The 23,156-nt window shown below is 46.2% G+C and overlaps 1 protein-coding gene across 6 annotated transcripts in view; it reads left to right on the top strand.

Annotated features, from left to right (window-relative positions):
- Positions 1 to 23,156, top strand: part of LOC130023332 (glutathione S-transferase C-terminal domain-containing protein-like) — a 190,355-nt gene that overhangs the window by 69,204 nt on the left and 97,995 nt on the right. The window contains exons 4-7 of one of the 6 annotated variants that reach the window (XM_056113820.1): positions 838 to 1,098; positions 3,752 to 3,845; positions 19,642 to 19,736; positions 21,560 to 21,653. In XM_056113820.1, coding sequence (XP_055969795.1) covers positions 838 to 1,098; positions 3,752 to 3,845; positions 19,642 to 19,694 — 408 coding nt within the window. In that variant the 3' untranslated portion in view covers positions 19,695 to 19,736; positions 21,560 to 21,653. Of the gene's footprint in view, positions 1 to 837; positions 1,099 to 3,751; positions 3,846 to 4,517; positions 4,640 to 19,641; positions 19,737 to 21,556; positions 22,393 to 23,156 lie in introns of those variants that run through there. The other 5 variants (XM_056113819.1, XM_056113818.1, XM_056113817.1 and 2 more) reach the window with 5 other exon arrangements.

The raw sequence follows: 23,156 nt of genomic DNA, 5'->3' as shown, positions 1-23,156 counted from the left end.
GCTGCATTCTGGGGCCAGCTACCCAAGGTTGATGCTGAAGATAGGTCCGCTGCCCCATGAGCACCCCAGAACCCCCAATACCGTCCCGCCAAGCTTTTCCCAAAAGGGAGAGACTTGATTGCATTCCAGAGTGCAGGGAAGGTTGGAGCAGTGCTCAGATCTACACCCCTGTCCCTTCGCTGGAGAAACTTTTGATGGGTAGAAAGGTTAGAACATCTGTTTCTTCTTTCTTTGATTTTGAGTCCACACCTGGTGGCGCTTGGGGCTACTCCCAGCTTTGTGCTCGGGGTGCTCTGAGAACTGCAAGCCCGCAAGCCTGCGCTTGGCTATTGAGCTTTCCCTCTGTCCTGACCCCGTCCTGTTTTCTAAGAATCAGGACATGGTTTTCAGGACAGATACGATGAGAACTCAAAAGCATCAGATCGTTTGGCATCCTGAATGAACACTGATAGTTTTTTTGAGTGCTTCCCCCGAAAGCATAAATTATAATAGGTCTTCAAGCTCTGCTATCTGCTCAGAAGCCAGAGGCAAGAAGGAACGAAGAGATTTGTGTGTTTCAGCTTGTTCTTTCCAAAAAATGTTATGACAAATTTATGTCTCTGCAAAGCAGATACTGCAGAGAATGATAGTGTTACCATCCTTTGTCCAAGCCAGTTTAGCAGGTGCAGGTAGTGCTTGTTCTTCAGGGCCGGGGGGCCAGGCTTACTGTTTGAACCTGCACTTAAAATACACGAGTTATACAGAGTGTGAAGTCATCTCACTGTTGCTATTTGTCGGCAAGCAAAAACTATATAGTCATGTGTCCTGTTATCCCTAATGTGTGTTGCTCCCGCCTAGGTCACCATCTGTAAGAAGCTTTCTGAGAAGCTGGTGGAATTCCCACTGCTGACTGCATGGTACCAGCGGGTTCAGGAGGTGCCACGCGTGAAAACAGCAGCTTCTCAGTGCGGGATCCATTTCCTCCACTTGCCGGAGTCGCTGTCCTCTGCACAGGAGCAGCACCCCGAGTTTGTGGAGACCCTGGGTGCAGAGGAACCAGAGGAGCAAAGTGAGCCTCCGTTTATAGGCGGGCCGAGACCAACGATGACAAAGTTAAGGGTATGTGAATATGCACAATTTGGGTTCAGATTTTTCATGGGACATTGCAATCTACTGAGCTTGTAGGCATTTGTCAACTTTTGTTGTTGTGTTTTTTTTTTTGTTATTGGAGCAATACCATACAGTGCTCAGGAGCACCTTGCCCACGTGGTACTTGGCAAAGCAGTCTTAACCCTGAAACCGAGTCCTTCAAGAGGACACAGGGATTTCTCAGCGGCTGGGACTGGGGAGCTCCCAGGGGACAGCATCTGATGGCCTGGATTCCCAGCATTTAGCTCACTAGCACTGGTCTTCAGTAAGTCACTTCACAGCTCAGAACTTTAGAATAACAGACATTTAGGTTTTTCTGTGACATCTTAGTGTAACTCTTAGGTTGGACAAAAGATGACTGGGACATTTTACCCAGTTTTTCATTTTTTTTAATTTATTTTTTTTAAAGTTTTGAAGCTTATTATAATGAGTAGATGCGGCCCTTTCGGTGGGGGTGGGGGAGGGCGTCACACCCAGTGATGCACAGGGATTATTCTTGGCAGTGCTCCGGGGACCATATGGGATGCTGGGAATCAAACCTGGGTGGTTGGCCGTGTGCAAGGCAAACACCCTACCGGCTGTACTATAGCTCCAGCCCCCTCACCCAGTTGTTTTTCTTTTTTTTCTTTTTTGGGTCACACATGGCAATGCACAGGGGTTACTCCTGGCTCTGCACTCAGGAATTACTCCTGGCAGTGCTCAGGGGACCATATGGGATGCTGGCAATCGAACCTGGGTCAGCCGTGTGCAAGGCAAATGCCCTACCCACTGTTCTATCGCTCCAGGTCCCCCCCACTCAGTTTTTTAAAGATGTAAAGTTCAGATCTTAAAAAGGGTAAACTTTCCATTTTAATTTAATTCTAGCTTGATAATAGTAAAAGATGAAATAAATGTTCAGCAGGGCATTGTTTTCGTTACTTACTAGTGAATTTTTCCATTAACATTTTAAAAGACTGTTTTTATCAAATTAATATATTATGTGAGCCATATGTCTCATTTCTTGTCAGGTTGTGTCAATTACATGAAGAAATTGGTCCTTAGTGGAGTTATAAAATAGGAGAGTTTCTTAGAGAAATACGTCTCACTTTTTTTTCCCTGCCTTTTGTTTCTTTCCATACAATCTTGCCTCCAAAATTTTCCTTAGCTCTAGTGGCTTTAAATTTATTCAGTTAGTAAAATATCAATAAGTGCATGTGCCTATTGATCATCAGGAATTTTCTGAATGTTGGTTATATAAAAAGTACATTTAGGTTTCCTTTAGGGATCTTAAATTCTGGTGGAGGGAAAATAAAGAGGGAACATGAGTAGGTAATGTATCAGGGAATAAGTTCTATGTCAGTAATAATGTGAGCAGGTGGGTGGGAGGTGGCAGCAGTTGGGGTGATTTTTCTGTACGGTAATCAGAATATACATTCCTTTTCTGAGGTCAAGACATGGATGAATAAATTCATTAAACCTGAATCAATTAAAGATTTGGAAGAAGTGTTCTAAGCAGAAGGGCTGGCTAGAAAGCTACTGAGCTTGACTCTGGGCACTTTGGGATGTATCCCTGGAGGACCCGCCACCAGCACCACCCTCCTCCCAAAAAATTGGTGTGAATGATCATTCGGGTTGAGACTTTTTGAGTAGAACCTCGTAGGCCGAGCTCCTTTTCCTATGCAGAGATGGACCGTGAGGGCTCGAGGGGTGTCTGGGGAATGCACTTGCTTTGCATGTGACTGAATCCAGTTTGGTACCTGGCACTGCATGGTCCATTGAGTGACCCCCGAAAACAGCCGGAGTAGGAGATGCTGAGCATCAGCAGTAGCTCTCAGCACCCCCCCACCCCCAACATCCCCGAAAGACAGAGCTCGAAGGGTGTGTGCAGAGTAAGTAGGGATTTATCTTCATGTGGATTTAGGGCGTTTGCCTAGCACGTGGCCGACCCAGATTTGATTCCTCCGTCCCTCTTGGAGAGCCTGGCAAGCTACCCAGAGTATCCCGCCCACACGGCAGAGCCTGGCAAGCTCCTCCCCGTGGCATATTCGATATGCCAAAAACAGTAACAAGTCTCACAATGGAGACGTTACTGGTGCACGCTCGAGCAAATCGATGAACAACAGGAAGACAGTGCTACAGTGCTACAGTGGATTGTTTGTGATAAAATGTTTATCCTCAAGAGACTTTCCTCTTTGATGCTCAGTGTAATTCTAGGGAGCTTTTTTCCTTTCTATGCAATTTCAGATAAGAATAGCATTACTTTGGACTATTTCAGTATGAAAAATAATCAAGTAACTTCTGTCAAAAGATGCCACCTATCACATTTGGGTGTTTCGTCTTTCGGTTTGGGGCCATGTCCAGCAGTGCTTCAGGCTTCCTCCTGTCTCTGTGCTCAGTGGTCAGGGAATTGCTGGGTGGTGCTGGGATCACACTCGATTTGGCCGCATTCCAGGCAAGGACCTGGGCCTCTGGACACTCTCTGGCTCCACATGCCGTGTTTCTAATGTGACTCAGGGGTTTGACGTCCATCTGCCTATTACTGTGTCTGTGCCTTCCTAGTTTTGGAAATAGACATGTGGACTTCTAGAACATTGCGGGATTTTATGAATTTAGTGATTCGGAAAGAACTTACTTCCTTTTCTAGGAAAAAGGCATTGAAGTGATGTTTGCTCCGCACCCTTGCCCCACGTGGACCCTTGATTGGGATTCTCTTCCTGCCGCCGCGAGCCCAAAGGAAGGTGAGGGTTTGCTCGTCCTTAGCTTTGACTCAGTCGGATTTCCTCTGCAGTTCCATCTCCCAGTTCTTTTTAATTTTGTATTTGGCTTTATCTAATATTCTGATTACACGTTAACTTTGTACTGAAACTTTCAAAATGAAATATATGCCTCACTCGGGATTAGTGTTTCTTCCCTTTTCCTACATTTGCTTCATCTATTTTTTCTTTCATTGCTGAGATTTTTTTTGAGGGGGGTGGTTTGGGCCACACCCAGTGATGTGCAGGGGTTCCTCCTGGCTCTGCACTCAATAATCTCTCCTGGCAGTGCTCAAGGGACCCACAGGAGATGTCTGGGATTGAGCCTGGGTCTGTGAGTGCAGGGCAAGTGCCCTCCCGCTATAGGATCGCTCTGGCCCAACATTGCTGAAATATTTGAAGCACATCCCAGACATGTCATACTTTATTAAATCTAAAAAAAAAAAAACTCAAATAATCACGATGGCATCCTAAATAATTCCCACTCATTAGCACTCCTAATTTAAATTTTCAAAATATCCTGTGCCATCTGATAACTAATTCATAATCATTTCCCCACAGTTAAATAAAATTGATTTGAAAACATTTTTCTAGTTAGGTGTCTACTTTTTATTTTATTTTTGACTGTCTGAAATCATGTTTGGTCTGTGTTTGCAGGGGTGAGTTTGGGTCCTTCATGGCAGCGCCCAGGCACTCGGTGCTCAGGAAGCATAGGGGGTCTTTCCCTCCTCTCCACCCTCAGTCTTCTCAGGAGCATGCAAGGCCCCCGCCCCTCTTAAGCATGCTTAATTATGGTGTGTGACTAAAAATAAAAAGCAAAATCTCTTTTCCCTTGGAAGTAGATTTTTTTCTCATTCTCAGTTTTCTGTTATGCTTTGTTCTACCCTAGGTTAGATCAGAGACCTTATTTTTTAGACCTTCTTTTTAAATATTGGCAAGCAGAACTTAATGGTGACAAATTACCAAGGGAGTTATAATTGCCATTTTGTCTAGTGTGGATTACATAGAATCCTCTTAGTATCACCTTTTCAAACAAAAGTCTGTGATGAGAAATAATGAATGAAGTGTTAAAAATTAGTTATCTACAGTTTTTTTCTTTTTTTGTTTTTTTTGTTTGTTTGTTTGTTTGTTTTTCTATTTTTGGGTCACACCTGGCTATGCACACGGGTTACTCCTGGCTCTGCACTCAGGAATTACCCCTGGCAGTGCTCAAAGGACCATATGGGATGCTGGGAATCGAACCCGGGTTGACCGTGTGCAAGGCAAACCCTCTACCTGCTGTGCTATTGCTCCAGCCGCTACAGTTTTTTTTCAATTAGGTCATATGTATATTGTTAAGAATTATTTGAAATTTCTCCTCCCTGTATACAGGTGAACAAACAGGAATTATTGAACAGTCAAGCACGTTTAGATCTTTTCCTGACTCTGCTAGATAATTTATTCACTATTGGACCCATTTGAAACTTACTGTGGTTTATTTGGGAATATTTATGCATTCACTCTAAGAAACCTCAACTTACCCATTCTAGAGTGAATGGTAAAGATTAAAATGTTTCAAGAGTAAATAGCTTCCAAAGGTTGCGATGCAGGATTGACATGCTGTGACATCCCTTTGAGAAGCAGTGGCAAGTGAGAGTCTGTGTATATAAATATGAAGCCCCGTTGCTCTCTCTCGCCGCCTCTGATGGGTGGTCACAGATAAACACAGGAATGGGAGTGCCTTGGGAGCACTGTGAATGGGTGCAACCCAGTAAATCCAAGCTCCCTCTGTCAAGGGAGACAGGACATACCGATGTTATCCTACAGGAGTTCTGTCTCTTCAGTGTGTGTTGATGGGGCTGGCAGGGGGGCAGTTCGAACTCAGGCCCTCTTTGTGTAATGGCCTGTTCTGGGTCTCTTCTCCTCCGGGGGTCCCTCACCCACACACTCACCTGGAGCTGTGTCCCAGCTCGAGAGATGACTGCTCCTCAGCCTTCTCTCGCTCTGACTTCTTTGAGGCTTTCCTACTGATCATGGCTGGCAGGCACTATAATAACAGACTGTGATATGTTTTAGAATGTCATATTTGGATGAAAATTTGCAGAAATGTTACGTTAATTATTAATGGTTGAATTTTCAGTAAGGACCCATTTTAAGTGGAGAAAAACTATCAAATTGGCCCAAAGCAAGGAAGAAAACAGATACACCTCTAAAACAAAGATTTCAGCAATAAATTATTTAGTCCAAGGCTTTCCTGTTACTCTAAAGGAGACACAGGAGAATCCCTGACCTTGCAGTTAGTTCCCTGCAGGCTATATGTGGTGTCTCTGAAAGCCCTGGAAACAAGCTTCTGTTCCTAACCCACGCAAACCCAACTCTATTAATTCTGTCCTGTCCATCTGCAGGATTCTTTTTCCTCATATAACTTAGCTCTTGAATTGCCTTTCAGAGCACTTTTGAATATCTAACACTAAATAACTCAGTTTTTAGTCTTAACAACTCCCAGTATTGCTAAGTTTGAAGAAAAACTGTAAGTACAATTTTATAACTACACTTAAGGAGACAGAGGAAAACCGTGATGTAGTTCTTTATTATTTTTTGGTAATGGAAACTAATTAGTATTGCTCATTTCAGTTTAAATTGGCACTTTCTGTTCTGCTCCAGACAGTCATGATTAAAATCAGCTTGCCTACACAATGAACTATTTTCGTGCTTTGAACCAACTCCTCTCAGCACTGAAACCCATTCATCATTTTTACTAAATTAGGGCCAGCTCGCACTGGAGAGAAACCTAAGCAAGGAAATAGCACCGTTGTAGCTCTCGACGATAGTGGATCCCGGGTGCTGCCGTGTTTGAGTAAATCTCAGAAATAGAATTGTAAAGGATCTTCAACCAGCGGGCAGGAGTCTGACCATAAGTAGAAAATAGTCTTAGCTAAGTGACATACATGAGTTGTTGTAGTAATCAATAGGATAATGTTTTTAGTCTCTTTTGTTTTGTTTTTGCTTTTTGGGTCGCACCCAGCGATGCAAGGGGTTCCTCATGACTCTGCACTCAGGAATTACTCCTGGCGGTGCTCAGGGGACCATTTGAGATGCTGGGAATGAAACCCGGGTCAGCTGCATGCAAGGCAAACGCCCTACCCGTTGTGCTATCACTCCAGTTCCAACAGGATAATGTTTCCAGGTATAGATTATGCTTGTGGAAAGTGATTAGTTTTGAGTTAGAATCAGTAATTGTTATTATAAAGGTTTTCATGTAATGGTATATGACTTGTGCACTTTCTGGAGAAAAAATTAGGTGCTTTGTGTGTGATGCATGTGAGTAGATGGTCATTTGTTAAACTGCAGTGAAATCAGTTTTCAGGAGCTCCTTGTGTTAGAGGCAGCTTGTCGTACGCTTCATCTTACTGATTGCTGCTAGTGTAGAAAGGAGAGTGTCCTTGTGGTAGAGTGCCCGGAAACTGTAAGGACGGGTGAGAGGGAGTCTGTCTCTCTGCAAAGAAACCTTACTCACTGGATCTTTCCATGTCTTTTGGAGACATAGTCACACTTAATTTTTTTAATTTTTGGTTTGGGGGCCACAGCCAGCAGTGTCCAGCAGATACTCCTGGCTCTTTTCTTTCAGGGATCCCCTTTGCAGGACAAGGGACCACCTGGGGTTCCGGGGCTCAAACCCGGGCCAGCCTGTGCACGACCAGTGCTTTACCTGCTCTACTGTCTCTCCAGCCACACACTGAGGTTGTTTTTTTTTTAATTTTTATTGGTGAAACACCATGAGGTACAGTTGTAGACTTACAAATTTTTGTGCTTGGGTTTGAATTATACAATGATCAAATAAATACCCATCCCTCCACCAGTGCCCATTTTTCACCACCACGGATCCCAGTATCCCTCCCACCCCCCACATCCCCCCCAACCCACCCTGCCTCTGTGGCAGGGCATTCCCTTTTGTCCTCTCTCTCCTTTTGGGCATTGTGGTCCACAAAAGAGGCACTGAGTGGCAATCATGTTTGGTCTATAGTCTACTTTTGGCCTGCTTCTCCCATCCTGGGAGTATCCTTCCAACACCATCTATTTGGTGCTCCCTTCCCTTTCTGAGTTGCCCTTTTCCCTAGCATGTGTGGCTGGCTTCCAAGCCATGGAGTAAACCTCCTGGTACTAATCTCAGCTATTCTTGGGTATTAATCTTCTATTTTGTTACTTTATGTTCCCCAGATGAATGTAATCTTTTTATGTTTATCCCTCTCTTTCTGACTCATTTCGCTTAGCATGATACTTTCCATGTAGTACCACTTGTATGTAAATTTCATGACTTCATCTTTTCTAACAGCTGCATAGTACTCCATTGTGTAGAGCAAAAGCAGAAGAGGAAAGAAAAGCCAAGTTGCCGAAGGAAAGATTTAAGGAAATTACCTAGAAAATTTGTGTTTCGGTCACGTCTGTCTGCACACATCTGATCTAGCTGGTTCACATTTAAAAGTAAACCATTGTCGGGTTAATTAATTAGATCTGAATCATTAACTGATCTGACCAAAAAGACGTTGATAATAACTCACTGTGCTTCTAAGCAAGCACCTTCGCTAAGTGTCTTTGGAGTGAAACAGCAGCCAGTCACCGGCAGCGTTCTTAGGCACACACTCCTGTGTCCATTCAGTGCTGAATTCTCATCCACCCTTGATCAGGTGCTCTGAAAAATGATGGGGTGTTGGAGTGATAGCACAGTGGGGAGAGTGTTTGCCTTGCATGTGGCCGACCCAGTTCCGATTCCCAGCATCCCTATATGGTCCCCCAAGTACCTCCGGGAGTAATTCCTGAGTGCAGAGCCAGGAGTAACCCCTGTGCATGACTGGGTGTGACTGAGTCACACCTCAGCTGTCACTGAGTCTAGGCAAGGGTCTCAGCCCACCTGCCAACACATGGTTGCTGGGGGCTCGGCCTGGGCCTCTTCAAGGGCTGTCTCCCGGCTCTGGCCACTTCTCATCACTTGTTCATTCCTTTCCTGAAATGTCTCAAGCTCACTTTCCTACCATCCAGGAAGAGCATCATGTTTGCTTCCAGCTTTTGATGGTTATGAATGAAGCTGCCGTTGAATTTTTTTTTTAAGTAGAAGCAGCATTTCGGGGCCAGGGAGATGAATCACAGGGGTGAAGTGTGAACTCTGTATCCTGGACACCAGCACGTCCATCCCGGCACCTTGGGGCTCCTGAGCACTATTCTGGGGATAGCCCCCAGCCCACTGGGTCTGGCCTCCAAACCAATCTGGCAATCTGGCAATCTGATTACTTTGACATTTTCAGCTGTTTCTTGCTTTATTCATTTTGCGTTGATGCCGTTTGGTTGTATTCTACCAAGTAATTCCCAGTTGTCGGGTGCATGTGTAATTTCCTGGAGGTAGGGTGGGAAATGAGCCCTTCCAGCTCCCTGGCATTTCGGAAGCCCTTGATCACAGAGCTTGCTCCAGATGAAAGATCTTGCTGAGAACAGCAAACGCGATTGATTTCTCACCGAAACAGTCTCCTTGCCCCGCCTATCTCTCCTTTCTCAGATAGCTTGCATGGAGGACCACGTCAGTCTAAAGGCAACGTTTTCTTTGGTTAGGAAGTAATAAACTAATTCACAGAACTTTATTCTGGCTTTCTCAGTACTTTCATTGGCTCTCTAAGCATTTTTCTTCGTACGTTTATTAGGCTTGTCATTTAATGTCACACTATTTAGGGATTCAGCTGCTTCACATCGAGTCGCTTTTAGAGGAGTAGTTACGAACATCTGAGACACAACAGTCACTCCTGAATAAAGCTTCTTATTTTGATGGTTCTGCTAAAGTATTAGTGTTTCACCACACGGACTTAACTATATTTCGTTTAGTTATCTGCAGTTGTTATAAATTTGTTTTTGACTATCACACTACAACAAAAACACCCTGAATATGACTTCTTCTTGTCTTTGAGTGATTTCTCAGAAGCAAGATGATTGTCTCAGAATGTGAATGTGTGTTGCTCTCCACACACTGCTAATGCGGTATCCGGAAAGGGTCCGCCTGCTCTCGACGCCTCTCTGCTTCACTGCACCCTCACTGTCTTTAGTTCCTCAGACTTAGAGGGGTGGGGGTGGGGGTGAGTTTATAGGTGAAAGGAGATGACTCGTGTCACTTGTGTTACTCTACATCGGGCTTTGGTATTTCCACTCATTTTCCTTCATATCTGTGTCTTATCAATTTCTCATTGGTTTGAATGAATGTATTGATGCTCCCCGCCGCCCCTCCCCTGCCTTGCCCTGCCCTGCCCTCTCCTGCACTCTCCTCTTCTTTTCTTTTTTTTTAATAGTCTTTCCTTTTTTAAAAAGAAAAACATTTTTAAAATGTCTTTCATTTTTGCTCTTTGGGCCACACATGGTTGTTCTTCCTCCTGGCTCTGCTGCACTCAGGGCTGATGCCTCCCCGGGCTTGGGACCATATGGGGTGCCAGGAAGCGAACTTGGGTTGACTGCACGGCATGTGCCTGACCTGCTGTACTATCTCTCCGACCCCAGAAAACAAATTGAAAGCATTAATTTTTAAAAATTCCCCATCTTCTATGATATTTTGACTCTGCCAGTCAGGTTTTGCCCATTGCATTGCATTTAGAACCATGGTTTTTTGGGGTGGTTAAGGGGCCCTGAGTTGGAACAGGGGTGGCAGTTGGCCATGAAAGGTGGCAACGGACGGGCTCTGACCTTGGCCTGGGCTGGGCTCTGGCCCTGAAACAGCCAGTTTGGATGGATTGAAGAAGAATGTAACTTTATTTCAGGGAAAGGGAAACTATTGAACTAGGTGGATTAGATGAGGGCTGGAGGGCAGGAGGGTCAGCTGAGGCAGCTCCCTGGGGCTGGGTTTGCAGGTCGCCTCAGGGTCCCTCAGGGTCCTTCACACCAGAGTCTCTTTTTTGCTATTCTGGGAGAGGGTGATTGCTGTTTTCTTTTGATTTCGAAATATCTTTTATAGTTTCAGTACTCTTCCTGAGGAAGAATTCTGGTTCATCAGTAGCAACATTAGTTCTTCCTTTGGATTTTCACCTTGTTCTCTTAATAAAGGAACTTCCAGAAGGAACACCTGTGTCACTGAAGATGTCTCAATCAATTTTCCATCCTGTGGACATCAGCAGTGCCAGGGTAGAGAGTGGGTACCGCAGCCCATTGCTTATCTGTTCAAACGTGTTGGGAGGAAGCTGTCGGGATGGCGCTGGGGTTGGTGTCTTCCCCTGGGAGCGTCACTTCACTCAGCTGTCAGCCTCCAGATGCTGCCGGCGTCCCCAGGTTTCTCTGACACCCTCTGGTCTCCTCCAGGACAGTCTCCCGGCCTCTGCGAGTGTGCCACACTGCTGCCTGCCAGCCGGTGGCTTCAGGGCTCTGGAGAAAGCGCAGCTAAAGCAGGGGAGCCGGGCCCTGTCACTCGGGCAGAACAGGGGAGCCAGGCCCTGTCACTCCGACAAAGCAGGGAAGCCGGCCCCGTCACTTGGGCAGAGCAGGTGAGCTGTCCTCTGTCACTCGGGCAGGATTTGCTTGCTGCTCATGTACTTTCAGTCTGGGTCACTTTTCTTGTGTGTCTGTGGTCCAGACACCCTCAGTTAAATAAGGGGGAACTCAAAAATTCTATTTCTAGAAGTCGAGAGTTCTATTTCGAGAGATGCTCATTTACTCCTGCTGGAGAGGGCGGTCTTTGCTGTGTCTCCCTGCCCTGCTGTCCCCCAGGGAGCGTCCCTGAGAGAGAGTCCCCGAGGGAGAGAGTCCCTGGCTCGAGTCAGTCGCTGCAGTCTCCGGCTTTCTTGTCATACTGAAGTGTCTTTGCCGTCAGCCCCTGAGGCCACATTTCAGGTGTCATCCCAAAGGGAAAAGCGTCTGTCCTCCCTGAATAATTCCTGTCCCCTAATGAATGATGCAGAAGGGCCTGTCACACGTGGGCACCTCACCGCAGGCCTGGTGAGTGGCAGGTGGAGGCAGTGGCTATGGGTTGTGGCCATCAGCCTGAGACACTGGAAGCCGATGTTCCGCCTCACTGATCCCCCCACCCCTCTCTTAGGCTCTTCTCGGCGGTACCTTAGCCCAGACCACACTGTCCTTAGAGTTCGCTGCTTATCCTAAGTCGATTAACACTTCGGATTTAAGAGTGATGGCCACAGAGACAAATAGAAATGATCCCTGAGTGGGTGCTTCACCAGAATTCAGTTGGGTTTCTGGCTGGGCTAATAAGCTGGATCCTCCCCCTGCGGGAACGTGATAGGCACCGGTGGGGTCTTGAGGCATCGGGTGTGCCCGGAGCTGGGTGGGACGGACGTGTCCCAACTCCAGCGCCTGCGACAGTGATGGCACCTTTCCTGCTTAGAAACCCAAAAAAGCTTTTAAAAATCAATCCTTGTGCCTTGTGCTTTGATTTCAGAGAAGGTATTTGAATTTGTCTGGACATTTTGTTGTAGTTGTTCTTGAGGGTGATATCTATTATGGTTTCTGTTTTACTGTTTCCTTCATGTTTGAGGTCTTGAAAGGTCACCCAGTCTGCTGTCTTCAATCTGAGCAGACTAAGTTCATCCTAAACACAACATCCTTCATGAAAACTGTCCATTGGGCCATTGGGAAGATGGCGAGTGCATACCCCTGCTCTGCTGTACATGCGCATGGGAAGGACAGGTGCACATGCAACTCGTCCTGTCTCTGGCCTGGACGTGTTTCCTTCATGCAGGGGCCGTGCCTGATGACCTCGCTCAGAGCTCAGGCAGTTGAGGACAGAGAAGGCTGAGAACCTCCCGAAGGTTTGTGCTTATGAAGCGCTCTGTGACAGCGAATGAAGCCAGAAGGAATAAAGAAGACAGAAAATGGTTCTGGTGAGAAATTTCCATGTGGCAGGCTGGGGACATGCTCTTTGCTGGGTCTCCAGCTCCACATGCTCCTGGAAGTCACCTGCCCTGGCCCTAAGCAGCCGCAGCAAAGAACTTCAGCGTTGACCATTTTTCTTCTCAACTGACATGTCTCTCTTGGGGTTGGAAGTGTGGAACGGGAAGAAGGCCCAGCCGTGCTCTGGGTTTGTTCCTGGCTCTGAGCTCAGGGAACCCTGTGCAGTGCCGGGGATTGAATCTGGGTCAACGTCATTTAACACACCCGCTTCTCTGCTGGCCAAGCTCTCGGCCTCCCTGTCTTTCTAGAATCTGTGTGCAGAATGCCGTCTTAACAGTAAATCTCCCCTGGTGACAGCCCAGTGCTTTGTAGGTTTGCAGCACTCCTCATCTACGGGCAAAGAACCTGAGGCGAAGAGAAATCAGGTGATTGACCCAAGGCCCCCGTAGCTTGAAAAACTTGGAAGCAGGATTTGCGTCAGGTTAATTCAGAATTAAGCACAGTCTCTGGAGCTGGACCCGCGGGGCAGCGTGTCACCATGCACCCCTCTGTGTGTACGAGCGGGAGGGTCAGGGGACGCTCGTGTCCTCCTCGGTCAAGCATCGATCAGGTCATGCAGCACCCAAGGGGCAGCCACAGACCTCGCCCATGGGCTGTTAGCTGTCTGGAATGTCCCGAGTGTGCATCGTGTGGAAGGATCAAACCTCAGCTCCTTTTGCGTTTTCTGACCACATTTTTCCCCATCTCAGACTTTCCCAGGGTTTTTATGCTGCTTTAATTCTTTAGTCACAAATAGATTCCATAATAGTTTGATTCCTCTCCCCACCTAGCTTTGCCTCCATCATTTGCAGGAAGTGACCTGTAGAGTCTGCTCAGACACATTATTGGCCCTGCAGGTGGTTGGGCCCCTGCTTCCCTGGGGCCTGGGGGCCACGGCAGCTGAGCAGGGCATATGTGTGGTCTGGGGGCCGCATTGACCTGGTTCCGTCCCAGCACCCCACACACGGGCGTCCCCATGCTGGACCTCGTCACTGGGTGTCGCTTTGGAGTCCCCAGCTCTGTGGCCCCGCGGGACACTTGGAAGAGTGTCCGTGGGTGTGGCGGGACACTTGGAAGAGTGTCCGTGGGTGTGGCCCAGGGCGCCTGAGCTTTGCTGGGAGGAGCCCCTGCCCCAGCCCACATGTGCCCCCCCCCAGAAAAACACAATCATTTTTTTTCCTAGAAGTGATTAAAAATGCTGGAAATATAAAAAGAACAGAATAGAAAATCACATCAAAGTGTAACGTGCAGGACTCTCACTCCCCCAGGCGCGTTTTCACTTAGATGTGTATTGGTGAGCAATTGAAAATGCAGAACAAGTTTTATAGAGAAATAAAATGCTATTGGTATTAAAAAGTAGAATCATAATATATTTAAATTTTTTTATATCACTGTTATGCTTCTAACTCAGATGTGCTAAATGTGATCTTGCACAATTAATTTATACTATGGTACATCTTCCTAACTGATAATTTCAATTGAACTGTGAACAGTCTGTTCATCTGTGAGTGGCTATAGTAGTTTCACAGAAAGATGTGGGGTGATTAGGGACCAATCATGGACCTCATTTGCCCTTCACTATTACTGCTTGTAAAGCCCTGGATCTGTGCAGTGGGGGTCAGGCCTTATTCTTAGGAATTTCTTGAGAAGAAAAATCCACATATGGGTTATTTCATTGGTTCTGCTAATAATAATTTACTTTGCCAGGCAATAAAACCAGACATTTTGCTTTAAATTATTTCCGGAGAGAAAACAGATGTTTTGTGATCTTTTCAGATCTTAGGCAAGGGTGAGCTAGCAAGCTCCCTCGCAAAATGTTTAGGCCCCGCTTCCCTCGAGGGGTGCTTTGTCCTTCACGTGCCCATTCATGTACACTGGCCATCACTTATGTCCTCCTAGTTGAAACAAGGGTGTATCTTACAAATCTTATTTGTTTATTTATTGTTTCAGGGCCACACCCGATCATTCTCAGGGGCTAATCCTGACTCTTCCCTCTGGGATTACTCGGGGAGTCTGATTAGTCGGGGAGTAAGGGGTGCTGGAGACTAGACCCTGGTAGGCTCTTGCCTTGCCCACTGTCCTATCTCTCCAGCCCAGAACATAGATCAAACTTCTGTTTGTTGGGTTTGGGTTTGGGTTTGGATTTAGGTTTGGGGCCATTCCTGGTAGTGCTCGGTCATACTCTTGGGTCTGCGCCCAGGGGATCACTCCTGGCAGTGCTCAGGGGACCATATGGGGTGCCAAGAATCAAACCAGGGTTGGCTGCATGCAAGGCCTTACCTGCTGTGTTGTTACTCTAGTCCCTGAGGTGGCGATTCTCACCTGCATACTCTGCTGTTGTGTGCCATTTTCCATTCTGCTTGTCCCCTTTCTCATTTATTTTTGAAGCATGGTGGGGATTGAGCTTTATGTGTATGTAAGGATTGTACTTTATCACTGAACCACACACTCAGTCCTTCTTTTATTCATCTTAAAATGGTTTCTAGGACCTGCTAAATAGTAAAAAAAAAAAAAAAAAAACACTAACTCAAATTATGGGGTACTGCCAACACTTGGAAGTCTCTCATTTTAAAGGATTTGTAAATACTTATTTGACCCATGTTCTCTCAAAGAGAACACTGATGCGTGTTTCTAATAAATCACTAAGAATGTAACTATTGTGTTTTATCAGAGGTTTTTTGTTGACTTGTTTTGTTTAGTTTTGCTTTTGCGTTGCCAAGAGAGGAGCAGCCGGTGTCCAGCTTGTGGGCCCAAGCTCTCAGTGTCCCAAGCCCCTTTGCAGAGCTGTGCAGGACTGACTGCCCAGGGCCGGTGACCAGGAGACCGGGCCTTCTCTCAGGGCACCCCGAGTCCTCCAGGACTTGAGACAACCCAAGTAAGGAATGCAGGAGCTTGGTAAGCGCGGTGTGTTGGCCCCCGTAAGCCAGAGTTCCTGAGGAGAGATGCAGAGAGGAACCTTACCTCCATTCCACCAGCATCTTGGTTTCCTTGTATATTGGAGAGAGACTGTTTTGGTCACTTTATCTGCTGCTTGCTTTTGGGAATCAGTGTTTCCCCAGGCTAGTCAGCATCGGGTGTTAGTGGAAGAGCCGTAGTTGGGAAGCTGGTTGGTGGCATCCCGGAGACTTGCTGGGAGGCCGTGCTCCTCTCTCTGCTTGGGGTCCCAGCGGGAGCCGAGGAGGGTCTGCATGGGCCACCCAGGAGCAGGTGGAAGGGCATTCTGTCCTCCTGCCGCCCAGGCTTCTACCAGGAGCAGGGCACAGACGTCAGCTCTGCCCCTGCACAGACGCCAGACCCTGCGAACATGCACCTGGCCTGAGCCTGAGGCTCAGCTGGCTTTTCTTATTTCATTCTGTTTTATTTATGCTGCCCCTCAAATGACTTACTGTTGTAAATATCCCTGGTGCCTCTGGTACTCATGGAAAGAGCTCCAGGCTTTTGGAGAACCTCCCTCTCTCCTGTTCTCGTTGAATCATGTGCAGTGATTTATTGAGCCAGTTTTATCTAACGTGGAGGCTGCATGGAGGTTGCTGTTATAACTGACTCTGCCATGACTGTGCCCACACACGCCTTTTCTCCTGTATTATTCTAATTGTCTCTGTCACTGTCACTGTTCTCCCGTTGTTCATCGATTTGCTCAAGCGGGCCCAGTAACATCTCCATTTTGAGATTTGTTACTGTGTTTGGCATATTGAATACGTCACGGGTAGCTTGCCGGGCTCTCTGAGAGGGGCGGAGGAATCGAACCTGGCTCGGCCGGACTGGCTGCTCGCAAGGCAAACCCCCTACTGCTGTGCTATCCCTCCAGCCCATTATTCTAATTACTGCTTTAAGGGATCATACTCAGAAGGTGGGTTAATGAGCCAGACGCGTAAAGAGATTTATGGCTCAGCTTGTCCGTGGACGAGTATCCACAGACACCTTTTGGCTCTTTGTAACGCCTGTATACGTTAGAATAGTGTCATAGAAAAAAAAACTGATTTATTGCCAATTTAATTGGTGAGTAATAGTGACTGGTTTTCCCTGGCTCATCCCTGTATTATCGGGACACTGAGTCTATTTCTCACGTGTGTGTGGATTGCCAGCATACTCTCTTTTGCAAATGGTTTGTTCGTGTTCTGGCAAAATTGCTGAGACTGTGGAGGGATAAAAAGCTCAGAGACAGCGAGGAAGCAAAGGAAGCCCCGAGCTGAGATAGTGAGGGTGGAGTCAGACAGGGTACAGGGGTGAGGGAGACAGAGTCCCAGCAGGGGACAGGGGTGAGGGAAGTGGAGTCATGGCAGGGGACAGGGGTGAGGGAGATAGAGATTTCTTTTTCCTAAAAGAATTCTCCTTTTTCCCTAAAGCTAAAAACATATTTTTTCACAAATTAAAAAAAAACACCTTGTGTTTTGATAGAAAGGAGTACAATAGTTTTTAGATTCTTAAATTTACATTTTTATATAGTAAGGGTTATTATGGTTTTAAAAGATAGGTCTTACCATTCTGTTGTATGAAATTTTCCCGTAATTAGGATCTTAGCTATGATGGGCCTACTGTTTAATTTTTTACGAACTTTATAATAAGGGGAAATAGCTTTGATTTTTACCAGAAAAATAGAATTGTTTTCTTGTACGCAAGGCTTCTGACACTGTGAGGCTGCCGTGGTCTTGTAAATGCCTCCTTTAGTTCGTTAAGTAAAATTTACTCTCATGGCTGGAGCTGACTCCCAACCTAGCCAATTATTTTAGAAATCCACCTGATGCTGTCAGCTGTCCGCTCATGCCGGAAGGACAGACACTCTCCAGAAACCATCCTCAGCCTGGGCTCTGACAGGTGTCCGTGTCTTCTGCTGAGGGGAGCAACCCTCCCTCGTGGCTCTGCTGTGCAGGTGAATCGCGTGCCCTGGCCCACAGTGCGTGGGTCCATGCTTGCAAGGTGCAGTTTCTATTCCTGACAGCCCCGTCAGCTCTGTCTCCTGTTTTACCAGATTTTTATTTTGAGTTGCTCCTTCCTGATCCTTAAATTAGGTCCTGTTTGGCCATTGTGCCTTCACAAATTCTTTTTTTTTTTTCTTGATAAGTTACTATCTTTGCTGTGTGAATTTGATCGTTTTTTCATGCATTTGGTTGCATGACTGGTTAGGGTTTTTTTTTTATTTTCTACTATTGATAATCAGGATATGTAACTTATGATTATAAAAGCAGATTTTGTTTATATACACCATCTCTGGTGTGTATTTTACAGAAGGAAAAAAACTGTTTAAAAGTCCATTTTGATTTAGTCTCCTAGAAGATGGATCCGAATCTGAAGCTGGAGGGGTCTCAGAGGCAGGGCATGGGCACAAGGGCATGGGCACAGGGACGAGGCTAGGGGTGGGGGGAGGGCCCAGGCTGGCTACAAGGGACCTGACCTGGATCCCTGGCCCCGGGGAAATCAGGCCCGCAGAGCAGTCATGGAGCTGCTCCTCCCCTCCTCCCTCCCTGCAACCTGGGCTCCTCCTGTCTTTGCATCCAGGGATGATCATGCAGGGTGCAGGTGCCTGTGCTGAGCCAGGGACTGTGCCAGGGACAAAAGCTGGACAAGGCAGGTGCCAGGCAAGTGCCCTACCTGTTGTATTACCTCTTCAGCTCCTCTCCATCACTGTCCTCTCTATTTTCTCTGACACTAAACTGAGTATCTCCTATTTTAGCATTTCCCCATGTTAGCGCCTTCCTGAGAGCTGTTTGCTTAACAGAATGAGCAATCTGCTTCTTATAGCTGTAAAGACTCTTGGTCGGGTGTGGGTGTCATGCAGGAGGGAGTTGTATTGGCTCATCTTTGAGTACCCCATAGCTAGTGTGCTGAGTATGTCTTAGAGGGTGATAACTGCATCCTCACTCCCCTGTTCTCCCTTCCCTACTTCCCCTGCCCATCCTAAAACTGAGTTTGGATCAGTCCTCTTCGTGAGTATGTAACAGATAAAATCGAATCTGTTTGCAGTGAAAAAAATGAACATTAGTAGCTTTTTTGAAATGTGATGGAGTTTTCTAGGTTGCCGTTCATTAATAGCCTGCTGGATAATGTTAAAACAAAAATGTATTGACACATTTTTATGCCTGGTTACTTTTTTAGGGCTAGGACACTGAACTGACCAACAGTACATGCATCTCACACCAGAGGGAAGCTCGAATCCTCATATTTTGCATCTATTTTGCCTTCCTGGCTGATGCGCGTGTTTAGTTTCTAACGTTCATTCCCGTCAGTGGGCCTGGGGCCCTTCTGTGTGCCAGAAGTTGTTTGTCTCCCTTGGAAGCTCCAGTGTCTGATGCTGCTGCCTCAGTGCTGGTGTGGAGTGTTTTTCTCCAGTCGGGCTCTCGCGCTGAGCTCAGACGGTCCAGAGGCCTTTCTGCCTTGGGATGCCTGTGGCTCTCTAATGCACACAGTGCTCCGAATGGGGCCATTTCCTCCACTGGGCTATCCAGGAAACATGTCCCGTCTAGCTTAGAGTCAGGAAGCCCAGCTCGGTCCTTCTCGGGCACTCTCAAGACAGGCTGCGGGTCTCCTCTGCCTCTCGCTTTCTGCACCTGCTCATGACTTCAGGGTGGTTGCAGGGCTTTAGGGAGATGATGTTTGCAGAGTACTCAGAACCCTGCCGGCAACATTGATTAAGGTCAGGAAATTCAAAAGCGTCTTAAATCAGGGTTCTCCAGAGTAGCCCACGGGTGTGGTGAGACTGGAAGCCGCTGTGGGCCCAGTTGGGTTCCTGGACAGGCCTGTAGACCCTTGGGCTGACTCACAGGACAGATGCCAGTTGGCGAGTGTAGAAGGGTTGAAGGGCACTGTCTAAAGTAGGAGCACTGCTGGATTCCATCACTTGAATTATTTAAATCCTCCAGCAGGAAGCACAGTGACTTGAATGTGGCATATGTATTTTTAGAAAGAAGAAATATTGTAGGAACCCGAAGAGGCAGTGTTCAACCTTGGGACTGAGGAGACTGGACTGCACTTGGCGTTTGAGCTTTCACCTCCATGGTATGATTCTGACAGAAGTGAACAAAAAGGGCATTTGTACCAAGAAAAAAAGCATGCCACTTTTTTTGCTGTCTTAGCTTAACCTTAGTAATAGGACCACGGGGGGGGGGGGGGGGGTTACTTTGCATTAAAAAAAAGAAAAATTAAAAAACCACATCTGAAATACTGACATGGTCACAGTATCAAAAATAGTTGTTGTTTGAGCCACTCATATGTAGACTATATGTTAAGCAGTGAGAAAAAACTGTGTGTGTGTGTGTGTGTGTGTGTGTGTTTGTGTCATTTTTCCACACTAGCTTGAAGGATTCTATGGCAACATTTCCTTAGTATTTTTGTTTTCGATACCTGCTAAAAGGTAACGAGATAGCATTTTAAATTACTATTTATTTTAGCTATGCATTATTTTGTCTGTTTGAGTTAGTGAGACAAGTCTCTGCAAATGGTATTTTTCAGTTGTCAGGGATTATCATGCCTTTGTGTTTCCTCGGTTCAGCTAAATTTGAGAGAGTTGTGTTTAAGGGATAGCTTTCAACAGCTGCAATAATAATCAAGGGATATTCAAGGGATGTGCACCCAAAGATTAGTTCTGTTCCATAACAACATGCCTAAGTCCCTTTTTTGTTACATTCTCTAAACTTTTAATTTTGATATATTTAGAAAAGTTTCCAAAATAGTCCTAAATTTCTCAAGGAACCTAGTTCCATGTTCTGTCAGTGTTCACTTTTTGTGCTATTTCACTTCAGCCAGTCTCAGCTGCTTGAGATAGATGGAGACACAGTTCCATTATTTTCTCCTCAATACTTACCTGTGTTTACAAAGCACTGAAAAAGGTGAATAAAGGTCAATAAAACTTTCATTTACATAGTAAAAAAAAAATTTTTAAACCCCAAATACAAACTTTGCATTGATCTGATTCACTCCTCCTGGCCCTGCACTCAGGAATCATTACTAGTGGTGCTCAGGGACCCCTTTGTGGTGCTCAACACCCCCCTGGACCACATGCAGAGCAAGCACCTCACCCTATCTCTCCAGTCCTCAGAGGGCTTCTCAGAGACCTGGAATCCTCAGACTTCAAACCCGCTGCTTCCTTTTACCTATATTCTAGTTTGCAGAGGAAGGGTAGTGCCCAAATCAGTGCAGGCTGCAGGGATCTTGTATCTAATTACACGCGGCGCATCCCGTTGTCCCTTGTGGGCAAAGAGATGTAAATCGTGCTGAATAATCAGGCTTGCCTAACAAGGTGTGTGCACCAGTTTCCCCTGGTGGAGAGACCCAGGGGCATGTCAGAGAGGGGGCCATTGGCTGCTGAACAGCAACCTGCCCCGGGGGATGGAGCGTGAAATTGCCATTGCCAGGCTCTGCCAGGTTGATGGGGACTGGCTTAGGGTAACATACGTGATGCTGTCTCTGCTGCCAGCCGACTGCTCACACCGAGCGTCCAGGGACTCTCGGTCCCCCATGTTCCTGCCTGCTATAAAGTGTTTGGGCCTCGAGAATGGCGACTGGGCAGAAAACTGGCTGACACGTTCCAGTGAGCCCTGCTGAGGGGACATGTTTCATGGAGGGTGGGAGTGTAGGCGTCAGAAGTGGCCCGCCCTCACTTCTTGTTCTTTATGAACTTGGACAAATTCGTTTTTTAAAACCATTTATTTAAGACTGAACATTTTCAATATGGATAAATTCATCATATTTATTACACACAAAATGTTATCAGTGAGTAGTAATTCATCCCATACAGATTCATTTGGCAGAGCCTGAAAGTGTAGTATATTTTTATTCTTAAAATTTATTTCCAAAATGTTTGTTTCTCTTTCGCAAAGAAGAAATTCGAATGGCAAAAAAGGCACGTGAGAAAATGCTCTACATCACTAATCATCAGAGAGATGCAGATTAAAACCACAAGAGATATCGTTTCACACCACAGAGACTGGCCCACATCCACAAGAACAAAAGCAACAGGTGCTGGCGCGGCTGTGGTGAGAAAGGGACCCTCCTTCACTGCTGGTGGGAATGCAGGCTGGTCCAACCCTTTTGGAAAACAGTATGGACGATTCTCAAAAAATTAGAATTCGATCTCCCATTTGACCCAGCTATAGCACTCCTGGGAATATATCCCAGAGAGGCAAAAAGGTATAGTCGAAGTGACATCTGCAATTGTTTGTTCATTGCAGCACTCTTTACAATAGCCAGAATCTGGAAAAAACCTGAGTGTCCGAGAACAGATGACTGGTTAAAGAAACTTTGGTACATTTACACAATGGAGTACTATGTAGCTGTTAGAAAAGATGAAGTTATGAAATTTACATACAAGTGGTACTACATGGAAAGTATCATGTTAAGCGAAATGAGTCAGAAAGAGCGGGATAGACACAGAAAGATTGCATTCATCTGGGGAACATAAAGCAACAAAGCGGGAGACTAACACCCAGGAATGGCTCAGATCAGTACCAGGAATTTTGCTCCATGACTTGAAGGCCAGCCACATGTGCTAGGTGAAAAGGAAGCTCAGATAGAGAAGAGAACACCAAATAAAGGGTGTTGTGAAGACCCTCCCAGGGTGGGAGAGACATGCTAAAAGTAGTCTATAGACCAAACATGATTGCCACTCAATGCCTCTCTGGCAAAACACAGTACCCAAAAGAAGAGAGAGAGAATAAGGGGGAATGCCCTGCCACAGCGGCAGGGTCGGACGGGGGGGATGGGGGGATGGGGGGTGGGAGGGATGCTAGGACCCGTGGTGGGGGAGGATGGGCACTGGTGGAGGGATGGGTACTTGATCATTGTATAACTGAAACCCAAGCACAAAAATTTATAAGTCTATAAATGTACCTCATGGTGTTTCACTAATAAAAAAATGATTAAATAAAAAAAAATAAAAAAAATAAAAAAAGAATGTCCAGAAAAACTCCCTGACACAGAACCTCTTCCTAATTTGATTTTAAAATATTACTAAGTTCAGTGCATGCCTTCTTGATGTGCTCAGATCAAAATTACTGTATGGCTATCCCAATATCTCTAACTTCATTTCCATCACACATGTACACACAGAATACATGCATGAGTGTGCAAGCATATATGCATGCATGTGTGTGTGTGTACTGGTGGTGGTGGGGATGTCCCGGAAAGGCTAAGTTGTAGGGTATAGAGTTGGTGCAGCTTTGACTTCATCCCTCTCTCTGCCATCTGTCTGCGTGTCTCAGAAACACACCTGTGATAATCTTAATGGGTCACATTTAGGAGGTGGTATCACATGCATTTATCTATTTTTAAAAAGCAAGGCCTGTCGGATGGTGCCTGGTGCGTGCTGTGTGCGTGCGTGCGCACATGCAAATATAAACTCTCCCGTAGGGCCTGTGATAATGCCAAGCGTCAGAAGGAGCTTAAAACACAGTGAAGCTATAACACATCAAAGGCTCAGGA

The sequence above is a fragment of the Sorex fumeus genome, unplaced genomic scaffold (assembly GCF_029834395.1).
Source record: "Sorex fumeus unplaced genomic scaffold, SorFum_2.1 ptg000024l, whole genome shotgun sequence".
NCBI classification, from domain to species: domain Eukaryota; kingdom Metazoa; phylum Chordata; class Mammalia; order Eulipotyphla; family Soricidae; genus Sorex; species Sorex fumeus.
Note: the sequence above shows the minus strand (reverse complement) of the source record. Positions and strands in the feature narration are given on the sequence as shown.